The sequence below is a fragment of the Typopeltis vanoorti genome, chromosome 25 (assembly GCF_054136105.1).
Source record: "Typopeltis vanoorti isolate ZY-2024b chromosome 25, IOZ_Tvanoo_1.0, whole genome shotgun sequence".
NCBI classification, from domain to species: Eukaryota; Metazoa; Arthropoda; class Arachnida; order Uropygi; family Thelyphonidae; genus Typopeltis; species Typopeltis vanoorti.
Window position 1 is genome coordinate 11,141,378 of NC_143573.1, and position 25,091 is coordinate 11,166,468.

A 25,091-nucleotide genomic window follows, 5' to 3' on the forward strand; every position below is an offset into this window, starting at 1 on the left:
AGTAGCAGAGGATCTACCAATCGACCAGGATAAATGCAGGGGAAATGTTTCAGCACTTGGCTAGAGGGACCAAAACAAGAGGTCATCCCTGTTAGTTGAATAAAGGCATGGTTAATAGGGATACGAGGACTAGATTTTTTTGCTTGGAGAGCGGCGAATGAATGAAATGGGTTGCCAGAGTCAGTTGCGAGTGTTTTGTCTGTTAATGGATTGAAGGAGAGGTATGATAGATTGGATCTCCCACATCCCAAGGCACTGGTTATAGAGTATCATACTCTCTAACCGATTTCACACCTGGGAGATTAATGGTCACACGTACGGTGGCTAATTGGCCGTTTCAAAGGAATCATTGCATGTTCCAAGACACAGGATTGACAGCGCTGTTGTATATTTTCAAAGGAAATGCATCTAAAGGGAGGAGAGCCTACAGATATATTTGTAAAAAAATGTCCCGGTGTTGGTCGCCCTACTCTACAGCGTCCACAGATTCATCAAGGTTAGCTCAGTTTTTTTTTTTTTTTTTTTGTTTGTTAAATTGCTCCCTCCTACAAAAGGTTATCAAACCTGCAATACTTTGTATCTTAAGCGAGTTAAGGATTCCCCCCTATTTTTATCAATTTCTTTGCATTTTTAAATGCATTTCCTACGTAATTGGGAAACGCTGGTCTCGAGATCAAACATGGAACTTTTTTCGAGCCACTTCAGATAAGCGGGGCGGTGGTCTCATACAGGGGCGATGAAATTCATCTTCCACCTAAGGTGGGAGATGGATTACAACACATCCTTAATCTATACGCACTCTAATTCCATTTAAGAATCACTCACTCTGGGTAATATATAAAAAAGTTCCCATTCTTATTCAGTACAATCTTGCGCAACTTCCACGAATGCCCCTAATTCTTCCCCTAGGTTTATCATTTGCAAAATCTCTCCAACCAGATGAAAAAATGACAAGCGAAAATCGGTAGCTTTTTCGGCAATTGAATTTAAATTTCGAGTGCTAAATTCAACTATGAAACAGTCGTTTTAGGACAGTATGAGAAGTTTCACAATTTTACTCTGCTGTACGCAGAAGTGAACAGGAAACATTTATTATACAATTTCTGGACTTATGACATTTTTCATTGTACTTTTAAGAGGGCGCCATAATTCTACTAAATGTTATTTTCCTCCTTGCTCAATGGATGGATCGCATGAATTTATTCAGGCGTCCACTTTTCGGATCATTCCAACAACAAGTAAATCCGATAATGTAGAACACTTGGGATATAATAAATATTGTTTAGTTCCATGACTCTAGCAGGAAGATTCTCCTGATTATTTTAGTTCATCGGCATGCTTTTAATCAGCAGTTTTTCATGTGATAGCAAATCACAGAAATAAAGTGAAGTCGGGTAGCCCTAACGAATTCTTTTGCAATTTACTGCCCGTAATTTATTATTTTAGTTACCTTTAAAATTATCGGCAATCGTATTTTTTCCTCCAACTCTTCCGAAGCTGACAGACGAGTTTGGAAATTTTCTTAGCAGTGTGGGCACCATTATCTGCTTACTGTATTTAATTGTCGGCAAATTGAATTGTATTGCATTGTATTCATATATATTTCGTTTTTTTTTTTTTTTTTTTTTTTTTTTTTTTTTTTTGAAACAGTACAAAATATATTTTATTTTTTATCCCCTCCTCCAAACTGATGTAACCAAAAAGCTTCAGTGATTACATTTTAATTTACCAAAGCGAAAAACTATTGGCCCAAAGACTAGTACTTCTCCGAAGCGTTCCTTCAAGTAATATTATTACAATAATACCAGCCTTACGGCGCTACATTCTTCCATACGACAGTTTTAACAACAAAATGCTCAATTTCCGTGATTATTTTATTTACAATGTTCGTTGCTAGCTACATTCGTGTTTGTGTTTCGCTGTGAATTGTAAACTGTTTATAGCTATCTTAGTGTTGTTAATAGTGGCAGATAAAATTCAAAGTAAAGTATATTGTCCCCAGTGCAAAGAAGAACATGCGTAAACCTACTAAGATTAAAATGATCAAATTTAATAACGATGGGAAACCGAACACAGAGGGCACAGGCTAAACTCACCTCGCGCTGCTGCTGTTACAAACAAAAACGAAGTTCTTAGTAAAATGAAAAGTGCTACACTATTTATTATATAGTTATTCGTAAACGTGACAATCTTATTGACGGGATGGAAAAACTTAATGTTGTAGACCATATATGGCGAACCTATAGCACGCCCGAGAATTTTGCTGTCTCGCCAACGATTTACAGGTGAGATCCTTTTATATGCTTATAAATTATTTAACTTTTTTTTTTTTTTTAGTTATTACAATATGTAATAAGTTAAATTTTGTTTTACACGAGAGAGCAGCTATGAAGACGTGCATATGATTTGTGCGGTATTAACAAAAGATCACGCGACCCAAAGACAAAAGGCAACCGATAAGTGTTGAGTTGAAATGCTAATTCTCTTCAACCGAATTCCATAACATCTGAAACTGTCATAACCAGGAACGGCTCGTGCATAGGTACTGCGGAACTGCAGCACCTAATTTTTCTCGATATTTAATATTTGCTTGTAATATTTAATTTTATCATAAACTATCCTATACAATTCAATTATTTTGTATAAAAAATAGTAAAAATCCATCTTGTAGCACTTAGGAGGGCGAAGGACGCTAGCAGCACTGTGTTTACCACAGTGTCATATTGCTACGCGTGCAAGCATATGCACGTTATAGTGAGATGCGAGCTATTAGCGTAATGCGGCACTGTCCGTCGCGCAGTTCCACTGTTTATATGCATTTTGCATATAAACAACAGTGTAGAGTAGTAGAGTGTTTGTAGTGCTTATCGTATTTACTCCGTCCCTTTAAATATTTGGACATTACAATTAAAGGATTTAATTGCAATGTCCAAAAATTGTAAACCCAGGAATGGGTTTATCGTTTCGACGGAACTTCTCATTACCGGCGGGCTCAACACACACAAAGTTTCAACCCTTGGTTGAATTTTATTCCTACTTTTTTTTGCGTTTGTGCTGGCAGGCGAACTCTCACACGCATTATATGTACAGTGACCTTTTTTTTTTTTTTTTTTTTGAGAAAATAAAGGAGAAATCAGAAATTGTTTCATAATAAATAAAAAAAAAACGGGTTACGTTATTTGTTTCACTAAAACCAAAAAGCTTTATAACGTTTATTGTAAAATATAAGTATATACATAGCATTTTAAACAATTATATTATTTAAAATATTTTAATTTTGATACTTTTCACAATAATGAACTTTAAAGAGCCAAGAGGCTATTTTTCAGGCGACATAAATTATATTATTATTCTGCTGCTTCCCCTTGCTCAGCTGACTTCTATGGTGAGTTACAACAGAAATATTTTTCTCACTAACGTTTTTTTTTTTTTTCCAAACCAACATCATTAAAATCAATTTAATAATATAAATTTTACACTGAATAATATAAATTTATACATAAATATTATAAATATAATAAAATATTATATAATAATTATAATATATAATAATAATAATGAACTTTTTTTTAATAAATCAGGTTTGTGTTTCAAAAATTCATAAAACTGTATACAATTCATGTCCAAGTTCCATTTGGTATAAATTCATGCTTTCAATGTTTCGATTTTTAATTGGGTTTTTCCACTGGTCCATATATTGTTCACTAATGAAAACACTCGTTCACTGGAGGCATTAGATGCAGGGAGACTTAAGCAAAAGTCAACGATTTTTAAAATGTTTTTAAAAGATACGAGATATAGCTGCGAAATATTTAAAATTTTTCGATATAAACCAATCTACGTCGGCAGGACTCGCCATTATGTCGCCATTCTTCGATCTTTTAACTGGTGACATAACTTTTAATACACGAAACTTTCAAATAGTTTGCCGTCATTTATGTTTAAGTTCCGGTGACAAGAAGTGAAAAAAACACTTCCCTCGATCTTCGCCCGCACAGCGAGTTCTCGTAGTAGGACCCGTTCAAATACTTTCATTTCCACGAAACAACTGTCCCAGTTATTTAAATAATCAATGCAGGTTTCGCAAAATTTATGAATTGCATCTTTAAATATATTGGCATCAATATTCAATTTACTATTTCAGTTCACAAAATACTGGACAAAATGGCCATTTTAGAAAGAAAAAAAAAATCGAAAGGACAGAGCAGTGAAATAAATGACTGTCCTCTTTCAAATGCAATAAAACAAACACTTATTTCATGTAATTGAAAAACTGGACAATAGTTTTTAGTTAGATACTTTGTTTCAGTGCAAACTATGGTTTTCCTTGAGTTTATACAGCATAGTTTCTGTGGGAGGGGGAACAATAATAGTGCAATTAGAGACAGATGGAATAAAAACGGCGCTAACTAATGAATCGCACTATTTGTTGAGAAATATATTACACAGACTGCAAAAGCCTCTGTACCTTATTCAGGGATACAATAAAACTACACTTGTTTTTCTTGCATCTGCAATATAACGGCTTTGGGGAGGGCGTGTTTTTAACTGAGGGGAGGGGGGGAATTACTATCGCCTCGACGTGAACATGTTTAAACATTTTTCATGTACGAGGTAATATGCAAAACTTTTTTATGTCTTTTTTCGTAAAGTAAAATCAGGGATGCGAGTTATAAGCGAGGGCAAGTTATATTCGAGTAAATACGGCATTTCGCCGACAAGTTGATATCCTTCTGTTGCTTCCCCTGCTCAGCTGACTTTTATTGTGAGTTACAATGCAGAAATAATTTTTCTCACTACCGTTTTTTTTTTTTTTTTTTTCAAACCAACATCATTAAAATCAATTCAATAATACAATAAATTTTACACTGAATAATATTATAAATTTATATATAAATAAATATTATAAATAGAATAAAATATATATTATAATTTAATTAATTTTCCTTCTACCAAAAACTGCCCGGCATGTCAGCAACTTGATTTGTAAATTTTTGCCACGCGCCGACACGTCAGCAACTCGATATGTAAACTTTTGGCATGCGCACATAAAAAGGTTTGCCACTACTGTTGTAGACTGATGACCAAACGTGTTAGCGCGTTCCCTTAAACCAGGCTATTCACAATGACTTACGTTTGTGTAAAAACTAATGCTTTATTTACGTCATTTATGTGCATATATGACATCAATGTTATTTAACCATTACATGCATTTTACAAGCGATCAAAAAAAAGGCAGTGATTCGTTAAGATGAAATTCGCTATACGACGGTGGTCTGGCACCTAACGTGTCGTATGACCAAAGTATTCCTGTATTATTTTCAAACAACTCATCGGAGGAGATTCTCCATCACACACCTCATCATAATGCAGTCATTCACGACTTGAATGCATTCACAATCTCCCTCGCCCACCACACTTCCAGGGGACGCAGCCACAACTCACCACGCAAAAAAGTTGAACAGCCAAAGCAAATCAGGCTGTGAGGCCCACATGTCTTAATCGCGCATAATCTTATGCGCGATTAAGTTTGTCTGTTTTGGGATGAAAGAGCTGAATTTTCTGAAGGAAAAACTCCGCCACCTCCGTATGTAGAGAAGCACGATTATCTGGAATAAAATGCAAAAACGGAACGAAAGCAGTCGGCATATTCTAACAGTAGAAAGAATGAATTTCAGAAGCTCAATTCGCATATCAGCAGACATGTGAAGAGGACGTCACTTCTAATCTCTTTTTATGAGCACTAAGAAGATCTGTTAACTCCGTGTGAACAGTCCTTGCTAACTGCACTGTTTTACGGAGAAAATAATCAACCAATTCATTATCAATATTTGATAGCAAAGCTTCCGTGCGAAAAAGGAATGGACACAAACATACGTATTGTGAAATGCACCCCCCCCCCCTCATTGTCTAAGTACTTCAGTCACTTTGTTAGGCACCACTTCTTAAGTAAATTGTTCAGGAGACTTAAACGAAACTTACCACACTTGAAACATGTCTTGTGAAATTTCTGGCCAGCAGCCAAGATTTCTTCAGCCGCATACACAGATTTGCCGCATTTGGGACACTTGGCTTGTTGTGCTGGAGTGAAGGGCATGGTTCTGTAAAAGTAAAGAAAAAAAATTCTTTTAGTGAAAACAGTTACTGTACAACTCGTGGAACAGAAGTAGTATATATCACTGGAATCAAATCGTTAACACGATACCATTTTCTTTGTTCTGGAGACGATACATTCAAAGGCAGTTTTCAAACAGACCAGAAACAATTTTTGGTGCAAAATATCGAAATATAAAATGTCGTCCTGTGAGCTCAACCTCTTAGTATCCGTACAACAATAATGAGGGTTTCCTTGTCTTTTTTGCGATCTCCACATTGACATAAGTTATATATGGACTTCAAAGAACTACCTCCGGGTGTGAATCAAGTTCCGCTTCAAATAGAGTGAGGAAGCGAAGTGTAGTCATATCATCGAAACCTTTTAAAGGTGTCGCTCTCTGCAAGAGAACTATGGGCAGAATTCAAATGCATGCTGACTTTTTTTGTTCATTTATTTAACCTAAACAGAACTGAAATTGCAAGTGGTAAAGTAAACACAGTAGCAGAATTATTATTCAAGGTTTCTGCAATATCTACGGAGTGCAAAAAAATGCCCTTGCTCGTTAAAGATAAGAGTTGTGGGAGAGAGAAAAAATAAACTGCTAATTTGGAGTGTTTTACAAACTTAATGGACTGCGACAAGGAAGTATCTCATCTCCATTGCTGTTCATTATGGTGATGAAATAATGTCCTAGAAAAATACAGTTAATGACCAGAGAGGAGAAACAGCTAGCTTAACAGATGTAGCGTTGGGGCGCATTCAGATGCTGCAGAAGAAATTGGACAAATGTGGAGGTGTGATGCACAAATCTGGGTTACATATTTATAGCAAGAAGGGCACGAGTTAAATCGCATAGAAAGTGCACAAGTTAACGGTGTTGCTCAATGGCCTAGTCTTCAAGAGTAGTGAAAAATAAAGAAAGAATCATCACGCTTTTCAGCGATTTAGCCCTAGATTGGCCTGTTCCGGCCTTAGAAGTCATCGTTGAATCTCTTAAGAGGACGTCATAGCTTTCTTTTTCCAAATGTTTTTTTGTAATTCAAGGCTTGTTTTTGGTAATTTTTCCCTTTTAATCGTTTAACGTGTTCCATCCATTTATGTTTATATTTTTTAATTTTTTCTATTACTGATTCTTGGTTTAATTCTTTCATAATTTATTTTGTGATCAAATAGAGTATTCTTTGCAGTTTTTCTCATAAACTTCATTTCTGCTGTTATTAATCTTCGTTTGTCTTTTTGTTTTATTCCTTCCCACCCCCATTAAATCAAAAAATAAATAAAATTATAGCGAGTGAGGGATCTGTATGATTAAATAAGGCAAGTCGTGCCGGTTTGGACCATATATTTTCATAGCGCTTGGAATGCCATTTCTACAGTACTAAACTACTTGTTCGCATTTTACTCAGCATCATCCACTTCATGGTTAAGAGAATCCGAACAGAAATGTTAATTCCCTCTGAATTAACCACTGGGAAGGAGCTAGTTTTGCATATTAAATGAGGAATATTAAAAACTATCAAGTTCAGAGACTTTTGAACTTTAAATCCAACTGAGCGAGTGTAGGTTCGCTGTTCTCCCTGACAAAAATTTCAATTATCTAGTAGGTTCCTGTGGTGAGTGTTTCCTCGTTTGAAGAACTTGATACATAAGAGTTCTTCCTAGAAATCAGCCATTTTCCAATGGAGCGGACATTGGAGAATGCAAACAGACTATCCTTAGAATGTTGTAATAATAATTGAAATAGTGAATCAGAAAATTGTACGCTCAATTATCTAGTCATCCCACTAAATTTTTGATCATTCTTCGCAACTACTTTCTGCAGAATTGCAGTTTAATGAACATGTTTATTCCTGTGGTTACGGAGACACTGTCTCCATTTTTTTTTTTTTTTGTTTTAACGTGAATTTAATGATACACAAGTTTCTAAAGAAACTCTACAGGTCACTGTAGGAAAAGCGCCGATCACTGACGAGCATGTCTAATAATACGCGGTATGTAAATGCTACTGCTCAAGTGGCATAAGGAGCTTATCAGATGCGTTGATCAATTTGAAAGATATTAGAAAGGATATTTCAGATCATACTTTTTACACTGCTTTTCGAAATGTATTCAACTGACATGCAGCGACTTCGTGTTCGTTTTACACGACGTGTTTTGGTTTGGTTTTAAGGACAGAAGAAACTAAAGCCATGAATTCAAGTATAGACGAAACTAGATCATGTCGGGAGAAATGGAGAGTATATGTAATAGCGGCTAACTTGGGGTATTGTGATAATGATACGAATATGCATAGTAAGGAGGTGGGTAAGGTGAAAGGACGATTGTATGCTTACCAGGTTCCGATTCATAAAGTATGTACGAAGGTATCTGCATAAGCGGCGTATTAGATACAAATAAATGCAAGTTGCCCATCTGAATCAGTAAGGACTTTAAAAGCTAGTATACAAAGAAGAATGGAGGAAATTATCTATGTAAATAGCAAGATATAGGCGACAAAGGGGTTGAGTTTATTGCCTTGGTAAATATGTTGTGGCCTCAGATCATAAGCATTAGTGAGATGTGGCTTACACAGGTTGATATACTAACTGGGTTGAGTGTTAAAAAAGGTACAGTATTTTTAGGAAGGACTGGCAAGATAGAAGGTGTGTTGCTAATAATATCGAAAGGTTTATTTTACAACATAGACTCGCCGAAGTCTCATAACTATAGAACGACCTAAATATCTTATTCGTCGACTAAGAGTTACAAGAACTTGGGGCTCATTTACTGCACTAGAGAATTCACTGTTCTACATCTTCATTCTGTACCGATTACCATGCTAAAAATATGAGAAACCAGTTATCAAATATAGCTTACAAGATCTTTTCTACCTTCAAAGTTTGCCGAACAACTAGCTATAAAAATTAGGGCCGTTTGGAGAGCACAGCTAGTCCATGAAGAACCTGTGTTTTTGATGTTAGACATGCTTTCGAGGATATGTTAAAACTACTTTATTGACCCTAATTCTAGTCATATACACTACAATAAACTTAGGCAAACTGAATTAACATGTTAACTTAAAAACACTAATTTTAAAATATTATTTACAAAATATCATGAGTACTATTGTGGATCAGCTTTCAAAAGCTGTACTAGCTGACACTATTTTCACAGTATGGATCGTTTTTCAAGTTACGAAAAATACTCGATCCATATCAATGGCGCACTCAAGATTTAATCTTGAAGGGGGGGGGGGGGATAGTTGAGTAGACGATTTGAAAATACACACTACATACGACCTATGATTGAGCATCTGCAGTGATCGCCAATAGATGATACCCGTGATCTTCTCTGGCCCGGCTAGGGCAAACGAAGTAGCTCGGTCCGCCCGAGCACTATTTTGTTCGCCTTGAGTTCAGAGGCCGTGATTCCCGAGAGCTATAGGGTATTCCCACCTTATGCGACCGCCAATTCATAAGTAGTATAGAAATAGAAGACATGACACAACATAAATTAAAAAAATGAATTTTAATTAGGAAAAGATTTTTGGAAAATTTTCTAGTGTTTTTTTTCTTTTGGGAGGACAGCCCCCCCCCCCCCCTGTATGCGCCACTGATTCATATTAATGCTGAACTGAGCTGTCGAACAGATACCAGCTGAGATTATTTTACGAGGAAGTCTCTGGAATAAATTTTAAAGTAATTATGACTTTACTAGTAGTCAAATATGATTTATGGGATGAAAACTCTCGAAACCCCAAATGAGAAAAAGAAATTGCTTGCACGAAAAAATGATCTCAAAACGATTTTGCATCCTAGACAGAATTCAGTCGCTGGCCGTTCGAAATAAAAGAACGTGCCATTCTTCCAGTTGTACTACTGAGGAATTCAGCGTGGTTTGGGGCCCGTTTGACGACAATACCACACAGACAAATCAGCCCTTTAGAACACACGCAATTTACAGACAAAAATACTAGTTATGGTGGTGGTGGTGGACAGTAGATGGCGCTGATTTTGATTGGTAGTAGAAGTTCGGTGTAGTGGTGGAGACGGAGAGTTGTACAATAGGCGTCCTAGCGCGATGAGTCTTCGGACTCCTTGGAGGTGTCACGAATAATAATAACCATGCTGCACTTCATGTTTCGAGATCTCAATGAACCATTACATGCTATAAAGTAGCATCGAGAGGTTCTACTAGGAGAACATAAATATTACTGTCGCCATAAGTATGTATGGTCAGTTAGAGCTTGCTGACCATGCCTTTTGATACTTTGCACAGAATCAAATCGGGGAAAAAACTTATGCTTCACTACAAATTCAAAAGACTTTTTTTTTTTTAAGAATCAGCAGCAGAATTAAAAATCCGACCCAGTCTTAATCAATATGGGTGTATTAATTTTCCCAAGATTTGGGAAACTAATTCTTAGGCCTCCTGCCCAATACAGCTAAAGCTAGCCAACAGCGTTCATAGAGGCCCATCCTCGTATGACTTTCACGCTTTTAGTGTAATCTTTTTCATTTTGTGTTTGTTCAAATTTGTGTTTCTTCATTAATATTGTTTCCCTGACGATATCTCATTGGCTACAGTAATATTTATGTTCTCCTAGTAGGATGTTAGCAGATGGAGGAGGAAGTCTAACGTATCTGAGCCATGTGGCCAAACAGAGAACACAATCTTAACCAAACTGAAACTTTGAGAAAAGCAATATCAAGAGCACGTTTTTCAAATGCTCCATATCAGCATTTCCCAAATTTTTCCTACAATGGAAAACTTCACAAATCCCGAAATTTTAACGGAACACCTTGGTTTGAGTCGAGTATCATCGGTCTCGTATTCAATGTAAAGCTAAGCGCACACTATCGCCGAAGCAGGCTGTATCGCATCGCAAAAATGAACAGATTGGGAGTACAGCCATGGACATTTCGACAGCGCACACTACAGGCGTATCGGGCCGCGTTGACCTTTCTTGTGACCGCACGTTTTCTAGAATAGATACCTCCGTACTTCACTCGCGCTCGGAGGTGTCGACAACCGCTGGCGGCTGAGTCAAGAGCCAGCGCATGCTGGCCTTAATAGCACAATCCACAGCAAAATGAAGAGCGCCTGATTTTCAAACATGTTTGAACTTGTCGCAGCATTTTAAAACCATTCCACGCTCATTAATTTTGATAATTTTTCACAGAACACTTATTCACTTTCTGCGGAACATAGTTTGGGAAACCCTGTTCTATATCATCGGTTCCCAACCGGTGGTACGTGCATTTTTTTATTGCCAAAAATTTTTGGCAATATTACAGTTCCTGCCTCCCCCCCCCCATCTACACACACACACATGTGCGGGGGGAGGAACTAAACGAGGTTTTTTAAACATTTCAAGAGGACCAATGCGACATTTCTAAGAAGTCTTTTAAATGTTTTCTTTTGATAATTAGTGGAACCATAATCCAAGGGTTTATAAGCAGTGCGATCTCTCAGGAAGATTTTAATCTTCCTATTATATTCACTGGCATTGATGACCGCAGTAGCATTATCTTGTCGGCTCTAGTGATTGTCTGTGTAATTTACGGGGAGAGAGAGGAGTTGGTCGTTAGATTTTTTCTAGGCGGCGAAGCTTTCAGAAAGGATGTGTTGCTATGTCAAGCCTGATATTATTAGCGATGGTACGAGGCAAGTTGCGAATACCATTTTGGACTTCATTCTGCACATTTTATGTGCAGAATGAAGACGTCGTCGGGAACATAACTTTAACCCCAAAGATGAAACTTGACGCGGCGCTACTGCAAAGTTGTGGCCAAGGACGCTAAGGGCCGTGTCGTCAAGCCTTTTAAACTAAAGGTTAACTACAACTTAAAACGGCTGATTGCCACCGAGAAAAAAGATTTGCGCAGATTGTTCTCTCTTAATGTGTTTCTCCTTAATTTATTAGACATTTAGATAGCAGTCCAAAATTTAGGATTAAGAATTGATGCCAGTTCTGCTTGGAGACAGTTAATAGCGGTGTTGATAATAGTAACACTTGTAGCGCTGATCTGTTCTCGCCACAAAGCAAAGCTGGAGTGCTTGTAGATACGGAGCTCAGAAGAGAGAGAAGTTCAATTTTCAGCTTAACACATGCAGGAATGATACTACTGTCTGAGTTCCCTTGATAAACGAAGTTTTCACTTACTGTGTTGCTTAGCTTTGCGTGCTATGCTTACTCCATGCAGTGTTATTCGACTATTTAGACTTACGTGCTGGTTTAAACTCACTAAGGTTTTAATGGAATAAATAAATAAAAGCTGGCTATTCTCAGCCACTCTACCAAGGATCCTGTACTTCCTCTATCAGTTCCAGGTGTTTGCGAAGTTCCTTGTTCCTGCAACTTATATTTGGGTGAAAGTGGGAGATCCACTTGCTAACATCCTTTTAGAAGAACATTAAAATACATCTACCGTCATAAGTATAGTCAAGAGCTTGTTGAACCATGCCTTGGATACTATGCACAGAATCAAATGGAGAAAGAAAAAAACTATACTCACTCCACAAAAAACTATTTTTTTTTAGAATCAACATCAGAATTAAAAATCTGACCTAATCTTAAAAAATATGCATTAAACTTCCCAAGATTTGAAAAACTTTCATTCTTAGGCCTCCCGCGCAACACAGCCAATAGCGGGCACCCCCCCTCATAGGCTTTTAAGTCTAATCTTTTTCACTTAGTGTTTTTGCAAATTTAATAGTTTCTCCGACGATATCTCAGTGACAGATGAAATACTCCCACGCTAAGTGATGAATATCTCATTTTCATAAAATTTTGATTGGCTTTCCACCAGGAAACTTAAGTCTAATTAGAGTAGCAACAGCATGATTTCCAAGAATTATATAAATTCATATTTATACCTGATATACACACGCAGCTATGGCGTAATCGTTTTCGAAGCAGGTTCTACTTTTGTGAGGGAAAACTAAAGCGCAGGAGCAAAGCCACAGTCTAACTCAATGCTTTAGGAGTCGAACCAAATATTCGAGTTAATGACTGTCCTGGCTAAGTCGATACGCATGAGGTGACATTCACTACCAACATGTAAGTTGAGCTCTCAGTTGAACTTATTATAATTATATAACACCTCCAGGGAGTCCAAAGACTCATCGAGGGAGGCCACCCGCTCTATAACAACTCTGTCTCCACCACTCCCACTAACCACTAACTGTTGTTTATTTATATGTGCTGTATTTATTCCATTACATCCCCCCCCTGCTTGCAGAAATTTTATTCATGATTATGAGAATTAGTGTTGTAATCTGATGATTTACTAACAGGATATTTAAAGTTTATATGCTACTTCAGAGGATATATAAGACCTAACAAGAGGTTGATGTATTTGACCGAACTCTGCTATATTAGAGGGTATAAAAAAAAAGTGAAAAGGCGAGAACCAACATAGTTTTTTTTTTTTTTGTCACTGTTAGGGTAGGAAAAAAAGTGTTCAACGATTATAAGAGATCAATTTAAGAAAGTAGATAGCTGGAGTGGAGGAAAAAAGATAATTTTTAGTTTTAAATTTTTAGCCAGCCTGGTTGGCCGAGTGTTTAGCGTATCCGCTCTCCAGCCATAAAGCTGCGGGTTCGACTCTCGCCGTGGGCATGGATGTTTGTGATTGTGTATGGAAATGGTAGTAGTATTGGTGCTGGTCGGCGGTAGATGGCGCTGGTGTAGACGATGAAGGTAGTTGCGGTTAGTGGAGTGGTGGAGACAGAGTTGTAGAGCGGGTGGCCTCCCCCGATGAGTCTTTGGACTCCCTGGAGGTGTTATATAATAATAAGTTCAACTGAGAGCTCAACTGACATGTTGGTAGTGAATGTCACTTCATGCGTATCGACTTAGCCAGGACAGTCAACTCGAATATTTGGTTCGACTCCTAAAGCATTGAGTTAGACTGTGGCTTTGCTCCTACGCTTTAGTTTTCCCTCACAAAAGTAAAACCTGCTTCGAAAACGATTACGCCATAGCTGCGTGTGTATATCAGGTATAAATATGAATTTATATAATTCTTGGAAATCATGCTGTTGCTACTCTAATTAGACTTAAGTTTTCTGGTGGAAAGCCAATAAAAATTTTATGAAAATGAGATATTCATCACTTAGCGTGGGAGTATTTCGTAATGCGTGCACAAATTTAATGAACTCAACTAGGATTTTGCCGCAAAGAGTAAAAATAATTACCTATTTCTGCTTCTTGCGTTGATTTTTATTTATTTATTTTAATTTGTGTGTGTGTTAATTGTGCCTTCGGCTAACAGCAGATACAACTCTTTACCATGAAAATAATTTATTAGAACTTGATAACTCGCCCGCTTATCCCTTTCATATTGAAATATATGATTAGCTTTATAAATGCAGTGTACTCCAATGTTTATAAAACTGCTGCTCTCAATGATAAGTTACCGTTAAGAATCACTGATTTACATGTGTACAATGCCGTGTCTGTTATGAGTGTTTTTTTTGTTTTTTTGATGATTTTTGTTAAATGTGCTTTAGTATAATCGGTCTCTGAGACGCATTGCTTGATCAAGACCTCGGGACATTACCAAGGCTTCGTTCTCTGGTTACAATTAAGGATAGATAGGTATCATGTGGCAGAGTGACCTCTGTCTGCCTTTCGTACGCCTTCCCTTAATAACATTCTGCTCTGAATGAAACGCAGATGTTATTCCCGCCCATTTTATAACCTTCTACCGCTACAAGTGACGTAATGCTAGCATGTTGGCAATATGCTTAGAAACAACATATGGAAATAGGATTCGTTCCACATGTATGGGGTTCTGGCTTAGGATGGTTCTTGATGAGTAAAATGTTCCTTGTTCACTGTTACAGGTTATTCCTCCTGCTTTTCTTCCCATAGAAGTGTTCGTAAGCGGTCGTAACTTTCTCATTGTACCCCTCTTCTGCGTGGGATGGCGTGTAGATAATTTACTGTTTGCATTGAAAGTTATGTAGGCTTAAGCAGAACAATTACTCATCCTGTGAAATTCGGAGATAAAAGCGAATTTTCGGATGCTGTTGACTGAGAAAATTGCAAGCTGTTGTAGCTCTTTTGCAACATGTGACGGTTTTAAATGGTATTAACTAAAACCCTTCAAAATGTTGCACGTATAGGTCTATTCGTGGTGGCGACAATGGTGCATCCACTGCCGACTCCTCACTAGCAATAATAAATGTTGAGTTGAATGCAATTACAACCGAAGCAACTAAACTATGGGGCCACTGTTACCGGTTTTGGTGACAGGAACAACATTAATTTCCTGGATGATTTTATAAGCAACGTTTAAGTAATGTTGAGTTCCCCTGTTTGCACTGAGATGAGGATTTCGCTTCCGAAAAATGATTTTTAATTCGACAAAATAGGCCTCATGGGTTAAGGCTTGATGGGCGGTCATTCCAACTAAACCAATACTTACAATAAACAATAACTATCACATTCAACATCATGAGTTTTATTAAACAGACCCGCGTCTTTTTCAACATGGCAATGCATGCCGCACTACATGTAGTATTGTGACATTTAGGCTAAGAAATGTGCAGGAAAACGTTAGTGGTCTGCACAGAATGCCAATATCTACCAAATGGAATTGTGGATGAACTGAAATGTCAACTAAGGATCATGGCAACAACTGTACATGGACTGGGATGGTGGTCATAGTGAAGGAGGAATGGTCTAAAATACCAATCACTTGTACACTGACTAGGAGAATAAAAAGCTCAGTCGGGGGGAGAGCCCACATGCTAATGATTATTATCATCATCAACACCCGACCTTCATGGAGTCAGACTCATCGTGGGAGGTACTCACAATTGCATACAATGCTCATCCAAGCGCATCTTAAACTGATTCAATGTGTCCACATCAACAACACACTCAGGCAATGCATTCCACTCACCAACCACCATCCATGCAAAGAACCTGCTTCTCACTTCTTTGCTCACACCCTCCTTATAGTTTCCAGCAATTGCCTCTTGTTTTACTCCCCTCTCCAATTCTATGAAAAATCTCTTCCATGTCTACCTGATAACAACCCCTGACCACTTTATATGTATCAATCATATCCCCCTCTTCCTCCTATTCACGAAGCTCTGCAACTTACATTCTCTCAATCTGTACTCGTACTCCACATTCCAAAGACCACTGACAACATTTGTGAATCTTCTCTGTACCCTTTCCAACATATTCTCGTCACCATGAAAACCCGGCGACCAAATCTGTGCACAATAATCCATATGTGGCCTGGTCAAGGCCTTATACAATGGAAGCATAACCTCTATTTCTGCATGTCAGGGTTCTCCACATCATTGCATTTATTCGATGTGATGTCTTCACAACTTGTGCAATGTGGTCCCTGAATTTCAGGTCCTTGTCCACCATCACTCTTAGATCTCTTATCTCCTCCACTTCTGTTAGTTTCCCCACCAAATGTATAATTTGCATCCCATCTTTGCTTACCAAATTTCAAAACCTTACACTTGGCAACATTGAACTGATAGTTCCACTTACCTGCCCATTCATACAATCTATTCAATTCCTCTTGTAAGGCATTAACATCAGCCTGATGTTATTTAAGAGTTTGTCATGTGGCAGTCTATCAAAGGCCTTGGAAAAATCCAAGTACACCACTGTATATGCATCTCCTCTGTCCAAGGTATTTGTCACCTTGTTATAGTACATAAGTTAGTGAAACATGATCTCCCCTTAACAAACCTATGCTGATAACCACAGAGAATACTGCTGTTATCAACCTATTTCTGTATCCTACTTCTCACTAATCTCTCCAGGACTTCCACCACAACTCCAGATATACAGACTGGCCTATAATTTGAAACTACAGCCTCATCACCGCCTTTATGCAGTAGAACAATTTTACCCTCCTTCCACTCCCTTGGAACCTGTACTGTTGGAAAACTCTTGTTAAACAGGCATGCCAATGCTACTGCCAGTTCCTTGGAACATTCTCTTAATATATCGCCTTATTAAGATCAAGGTTATTTCCTGAAATACCTCCTGCTCACTCACAATTAAGCTATCCTCTCCTATGTCCTATACACTTAAGTTCCTCATGATTCCACCCTGATCAGGATGAAACACTTATAAATTGATCACTGAATACCTCAACAATGTCTTCTGCAGCAGTTACCATTCTACCACTTTTATCCCTTAACTTCATCTTTCCATGATCATTCTTCCTTCTACTTGCCACATCTAATACTCTCTAAGGTTTTTCTTAGCCTGATTTGCCAATTTCTGCTCATACTCTACTTTTGTTTTCCTTACTGAGTCACTCTCCTGGCTTGTTCTTTATATTCTTCATGTGACTGATTATTACTATGATTCATCTTATACTTTATCCAAAGGACTTTATTTTTCCAGATTTCATGCTTAAGCTCCACATTCATTCATTTCACACCTACTTTATTCAGTCTTTTGGATACATTCGTACATTGATGCTGTTATGTATTTCTCTGTAAGTTCTCATGCAGCATTTATTTCCTTACGCTCAACTCCTCGTACTATGTTATAGCTCGAAGTTGTCTCCTAAGCTTGTCATAATCACCAGCCTATTAATTCCACGTATATCCTTTCCTCGCAAAAGCCTGCATGTGACTAGCCACAACACAGGTGATTACTTCATGATCACTTTCACCAACTGGAGGAAAATATGAAGCCCCTCTAACAATTGCATCTTCTGATGAAATGATGAGATCTAGAACTCTTGTTCCTCGTGTGCCTTTCTTTACATGCTGCTTGAGATGGTTCTCTCAAGAACTCGAGAAATTCACTTTCTTACTCCCAAATGCAATCTCTTTATGCCAATCTATACCACCATAATTAAAATCACCCATGATAATTACCCTTCCTTTGTTCACTAATCCAAGTTGTTTATACATTTCTTCATCACCACCTGTCACATTCCCAGGCCTATAGGAGCATCCAACTAAATATGTCTTCCTCTCAACCTCCACGTTACACCACACTGCCTCATAACCATTGCCACTATTTCCCCCTTTCATGTATACCTTATGTGGACTTGATTCCCTTGCTATCATCAGCAGCACTCCCTCTCCCTTCCTGCCCTTTCTATCCTAACGAAAAATACTGCACCCTTCTATTTCTATTCCCGTTACGATATCATCTTCGTTCAACCATGTTTCACTTATTCCAATAATTTGGGGGAGAATAAACTCAATCACTGAAACCATTTCATCCCCTTTATTTCGGATACTTCTGGCATTTGTAAACAAACAACAGTTTATTTTTAGGTGTATAGCCAGTCCTATCCAAGCCATATGTTGGTTGTGATTTCCCCACTATACCTGCCAAATCACCTTTATCACCGCTTACCACATCTATCTGCTCAGTCTCCACTTCTCCACCCACATTGCAATATACTCCATCTTCATACACACATTCACTGCCACTTTCAGCATTCACTCTCTCTCTCTATGCCATGTCTCTCAGTCCACCCGAGCTCTCCCCGTTTTCCTGTCCCTCTTGTATTCCCGTTCTCTCTTAATCTCTCACACCACTACTGTTTCCACTGCCAAGCAATGCGGTCTCTCTTCATCTCTTCCTTCTGATCTCTGACACGCATCACACACTATACTTTCTCCAGAACATTCACTCCAAAGCTGTTTAAATGCAACCCATCACGCCTGTATAATTTCATTCTTCCCTCAAACACATGCCATACATCCACAAACTCCACTCCCTTTTCCTCACACAGCTCCGCCAACATACCATTCATGATTTTGGCTCTCCGTTGAAACTCATCATACCTGGGTAACACACTGACAACCTTTCCTACTACACTGTTGTATTTCAGCCTTCTCAATAGCCTCCTGATATTTGTCCTCACCTCCTCCTTATATCCAGTTAGATCATTCGTCCCTACAATCACAACTAATTCTTTCGCTCGTTTCTTCCTAATGTCCAACGTACAATTATCGTACTCATTCTCCCACCCGGATAGCAGACCTTATGGACTCTGTCAGTAAATATCCTCCTAATTATGAAGTCTCCATATACTACTATCTTGGAATCACTCGTCACTTCTTTTACTCTTTGTTCTTTCATTTTGTTTTCTTGCATACTTTCATTAATTTCCACTAGACGCCTAACATCACTCAACATATTCATTTAATTTTTCATTAAATCTTACATCCCGACAATTTCACTCTCTCTCGTTCGGCTGCACTTTACTTCCTTTTCCTCATTCATACTTTCTTTCACCCCCCCCCCCATCACTAATTTTCGCTTGTACATCTTTGCATTCTTTCACTCCTTCAGTTTTTCCAGTTTTCGTTTCATTTCGGATTTTCGTAACTTTCACTCCGTCAGTCTATCTTTCGTTTCATTTCCGTTTCTTTCATGTACACTATCGATCTTTTCATGTACGTGCAATTTAGTTTCTCCGAAATATAGTGCAGTCCGAACCAGCTGATTCAGTCCACACTATCTTACAAAATACACAAGGACCAATAGGAACGGAAGAACCGGATAAAAATAAATTCTTCTTCCCTTCAAATATTAGGCCTAGTGGCCTGTTACGGAGCTATCCTTAGCTGTTCTAAGCCGTACCCGTAACGCTAAAGACAACCAATGGGGCCCAAACGTTAAAACTGGTAACCTCAACAAAAAGCTTAATTATAAATAACCTGCATTTTATTAAATACATCAAGATTATAAATTTTCATAACTTTATACTATCTCCAAAAATATTTTAAAATTATCTTAAAATACATATTCCTCCCTATATCCAAAATTTTAAAAAGTATGCCAACTCCGTTCATTTAGCCGTGACCTATCTTTTCCTTGCAAAACCGGTAATGTCGCGAACATCGCATATATGTCAAGTAAATATTTGTCCCGATTTCAGCTATTCCAGATATGGCGATCCCAGTAAAGCCTACGACACAGGTAGGTACTGTTAATAGATAACCTGTTCGCTTTTTCGTAATTATTGATTTCATTTCTTTTTTTCTGAATTGATTTCGAGAAATTGTGGCGAATTGCTACACTCATCTGAAAGATTCACGACTACTTTAACATAAGGATATAATAAGATATTCTTCTTATAATCACTTTCACTATCTTTTAAGGATCCGAGACTGCCTTCCTTGCCCCCCCCCTACCCCAAGCAAGGCTGGAATTTCGCGTGCTATATATTTGTATAACCAAAAAGGAAAGTAACTGAGATTCCCTAATCACACTTGACAATGGTTGCACATTAAGATTGGATCTTAGGTAGTTTTTTTTTTTTTTTTTTCATTATCTCTGCGATTTTTATTTTAAAAGTTTCTAAGAAATCATGGCTACATGTGGCAACTCAGACCAAGACTGGCATATTGTAAATGAAAAATAAGCTTTTGATCAATAGCCAGATGTTTGACATTTTTAAAATCGAATATCAAACCATATCAGAAGCCAAGAGCTACAAATCAATTTGAAAAACGCGAATTTCAGAGGAGTTGAGGTTTGCTCAAATATGCAGACATTAGATAAATTTATGGCAAAGCTACACACGAATCCGTTAACTGTTTCCTATTTATTATAGTCAAACTTCAGTAATTTCAATAATTAATTAAATAAGAGAATTTAGCTGTACAAACGTGTTTATGTATATAAGTATTGGATTCGCACAATTAGTGGGGTCCCACAAAGTTTGTTTGTTCAATATACGCTTAATTTTTATTGGTTAAATTAATCATGAAATTAATTTAAATATCAGTCTATAAATGACATAGTGGGATGGTGGTTTAATAATGACGATAAAGGCTATTGCTTCAGGAAGATTTCTTATTCCAGTTAAATACTCCACTTTAACTAGTAAATTTCAAGGATTCTTGTGCTGCTCTATGGAAACAGCAGTTGCTTCAATAAAATTGAAGTTATTTTTAAAACTGTAATTGCGATTTAACAGCATAATATAAAGTATTGATTTCTAAAAAAAAAATCCATTGTGGAAGATAAAAAAGGAACAGTCACCCAGTAAAATTAAAAAAAGGCAGCCAGAGCTCTCTGGCTGGTTGGATCATCTAATCACAATGTAGAACATGCACGAATGTCTAGAACAGCAGTGTAGAAGTTCGTGAATTTGTGGAGCAGGTATGAAGGTTTATGAAGTATGTTCTCAAAACAAGTGAACATAATCCATATCATAAGAAGCAATTCATTATCATACCATTTCCAAATCTTCATTACCTCACTGCCTCTAAAAAGTAGTCTAGGTATCCGTAATATTCAAGCATGCCCATAGGACGGATCATTGATTCACAGCACCGATTTCCACTGTTACAGTCCAGGTTCCGTGTGCTTTATGTAAGTGACGATCTGCGTGAAAATCCATGGCAGTCTAACGTGAAAACATCTGAAATGCTTATATAAATTCATAGTAAATCAAAATGGATTACAACTAACTAAAATTAAAACGTTTAAGCGATGAAAAAGGAGTGAAAATAACAGGAGTTAATTATGTATAATCGAGCTCTTCGGGAAGAATCTAAGTGATTGCAATGTATGTCAACATTGGTCAGAGAAGAAAATGCTTCAGAGGCAAGATTATCTTAATTATGCAATACAACAGGAGGAAACTGTTCATGTTTTAAGTCATTTTGCAACTGATAAGCTTGGAGGTAAATGATCTTTGGTTTTGCGCAGATGTCAGTATTAAATCCGTTTAATTAGACAAGGTAAATTTAAATTATGGACTAGTTTTAATGTTATAGACAAGATAATGGTAAAATTAAGAGTCGTATCAATGACTCGCATCCTTGCTAATCCAATCATTTGCTTGACAAGGCACAGCATGGTTTCGTTCAGAGGCATATCGATAACAAATATACTTGATTTTCATATTAAGGCAAGGATGGAAATAGATCAAGGTCATGTATAATGGCCAACTGCTTCTGCCAGCTTTTGCAAGGAAAATCCGATGATTATAATGCTCTAAATAGATTACCTGTAGAGATGGATTGAAAATTCAGTCGTCAGCACAGAAATATTCTAGGTCACTAACCTCAACTCGATAAAACATCTATGGGATGAAAGTAGAATTAAGACACGCATTACTGAAACTTCTTAATGCTTTACAAGAGTTAGGCATAATACTTTCTACCAACAGAAAGTCTTCCATATGGACAACGGAAAATAGTGTTTACAGAGCCAGTTCAAAGAGCTGGGTGATTAATAGTGGGGCACTCATGGTCAGGTATTAGGAGTGTTAGTTATAAAACAATACGAATATAGCATATTTTTAAATTATTACGTTTGAATATTAAGAGAAACACAGCTATCTTTGCTGGTAAGATGAATTTGGGTAATTAGGGAATGTTTCAGATGTTCCTGAGTTCTTTACAGGATGTTCTCAAAGGGCAAACAAAGAGCGGTTTAAAAATAATTAACGAAGTATCGATGGTTTAGCAGATATTAATATTTGCAGAATTAGGATAATGGATAGGTTTAAAGAGCTAATATGAATACAATGATTTGGGTATTCTGGTTGACAAAGAATTATATTAGCAAGACGAGTAATAAAGTGAAGCAAAATGAAGGTTTAATTTACGGAAGGCTACGACACCATTATACGTGATTAGGCTGCTATTGAATTACTGAAAAATAAATAAAACCAGATTTTATTTATTTTTTTTATTATTCTTAACTTCATTACTAACTTTTTATGTGGTTACCAGGCAAGAAATATTTGTAAACTTAAAGTATTCTACTGCACTTGTATTGTAGGGGGAAGTTTTTTTTTTTTCCCTGTTTTAATGATTTTATATATTTCCTACATAGTCCACAAACACTTCTCTAGAGACCAAACATGGAGTTTTTCACGCCACTTGAGGCCTCCAATAAGCAGGACGATGAAGGTCATCTCTTTCATCGAAAGGCCGTCAACAAACATCTGTGCCCACAGCAGGATTCACACCCACAGTCTATTGGTTGAAAAGCGAATACGCTAACCACTTAGCCATCAACTAATTCTGCGTTTCATTTACTGCATTCTAATTTTTCATTAAGTCAGTTCAGTTTAAATAATTAAATTCTGTCCGTCTACCTCTTTTGTACAGTCAGCAAAATTTTTATAGAAGAGTTCAGAGTCCATCCACGCACATTGGAGGAGGGAAGGTGACCCCCCCCTGTTCAGAAAGAATCAAATGACATACGCCATAATATTATTATTATGTGACACCTCCAGGGAGTCCAAAGACTCATCGAGGAAGAGTGTGCCAACAGCATCGAACGATTGATCCATCCAACTACTAACTGCGCTCAAACTTGCTTAACTTTTTGCTGAGCCATTAGTAGCAGAGGCTCTACCAAATCAATCGACCAACCTTTGCTGGCTTTGCGTAATAGGAAGAGCATGACCTCGTTTCATTTTTAGTTCTAATACCAGGTCTCGATCTAACACTGGAAAGAAAGTACTTTAGCTTAGTTCTGCACATTGTATTTCTAGCATCTTTCTCATTTCAAAGTTGAGCATATGCAAAATAAGATGCTCGGGCTACATTTTTCAAAATTCTTGCTCAAGAGTAAGTTACGTATGGCATCAAGGTAGAGTGATGAAGTAGCGGCACTGCCGGGTAGAAGAGACACCTGTAAAATTTCGATTGGCTTTTCGTAACTAATCGAGGTAAACCGCCATAAATCACATGCCATTAACATCTGTGACGTACGGCATGTCACAGATGTTAGTGACGAAACGTTCTGATTTGGTGTTTCTTCATCCTCATTGCCAGATTTACACATTTTGCTTTTCCTTATGCAAGATCGGCATTTCATTTGTCACGAACTGGTTTTCATGTTTTCTGCAAAGTGCAGGTTATTTTACATGAAAGTAAATAGAAATTTTTTTACATGAGAAACTGTCATAACCAGACTTTATTCGATTTTCACTCACATTTCAATTATTTCCCTGAAATTTCCCGATGCATGTGTGTGCGCATGCGTCATCTCATCACCAGCACGTCCAATCAACATCTGCTTATTCAGACAAGTGAGATGTATCTGTTAGCAACTATCGTCATTAATTTAATTTAGCATTCATTATTAAATGAATGGATTTTAGTAAATTAGTTACTGTATAGAGAAATTTTAGTTTATGATTAGGTCTAATGTCAACTTTATACATGCAGGACAGTTACATCGTTTAAGTGATTAACATGAACGTGAATTCTGCGATTTTCGAGAATAGTGAAACATTTTCGTGGGATTTAAACTGTAATAACTATTATGTTTAGTCTGTTATGAAATACAGAACCAACTTTTTTTTTTTATTATTTAGTTAGGAGTTATTTACAGGTTTTTGATCATGTATCGACGTATTTACGATATATTGATGATAATATAATTTTCCCCGTATCTATTTACGAACACTAAATTTCTTTCTAAACCTCAAACGTATTATAGGTTGACTGATACTTTGTCATACAATTCTGCGCATTGAAAGGCAGACGAACCAAACGGCTTCGAAGATCTGTGAAGCAACTGCCTATCTGTACATTTGCAGCTGTTATTTGCCTACGTGTCATGAATATTTTACTTATATAGGACGTGTTTCATGTAGCAGTACAAAGATTCACGCCATTTGATTCTATGAAGGCGTAGGAACTCCGACACAAGAATTATTCAGTTACAAACTTAATTTATTCCACACATCCAGAATATTTTCGGGTTTTGTCATCTCTTAAGTTCTATCAACAGAAGATTTTGCCACTTTCATGATATTCGTTTTCTATAATCTTACCGAACACTTCCCATGACGTTTTTTTAGCTTTTATACGCAGTTTAGTTTTCATACTTTTTTTTTGTATTCTCAACGTGCACCTGCTGACTTGTTAGGAACTTTCAATATGTTTCTTCTTTACCGAAATTGCTTCTATCTTCTTGAAACCATCATGAAGTTCAGATTTGTCTATGTTAATGAACTACTTGTACAGCCAAGATTTACTTGCGATTTGGATTGGTTAGATTTGCTGGTAATGA

The 25,091-nt window shown here is 37.2% G+C and overlaps 1 protein-coding gene across 1 annotated transcript in view; it reads right to left on the reverse strand.

Annotated features, from left to right (window-relative positions):
• LOC150092537 (muscle LIM protein 1-like) overlaps positions 1-25,091 on the reverse strand; it is a 52,062-nt gene that overhangs the window by 24,095 nt on the left and 2,876 nt on the right. The window contains exon 2 of the mRNA XM_090414443.1: positions 5,983-6,101. Within this exon, the coding sequence (XP_090270569.1) occupies positions 5,983-6,097 (115 nt within the window). The 5' untranslated portion in view covers positions 6,098-6,101. The remainder of the gene's footprint in view (positions 1-5,982; positions 6,102-25,091) is intronic.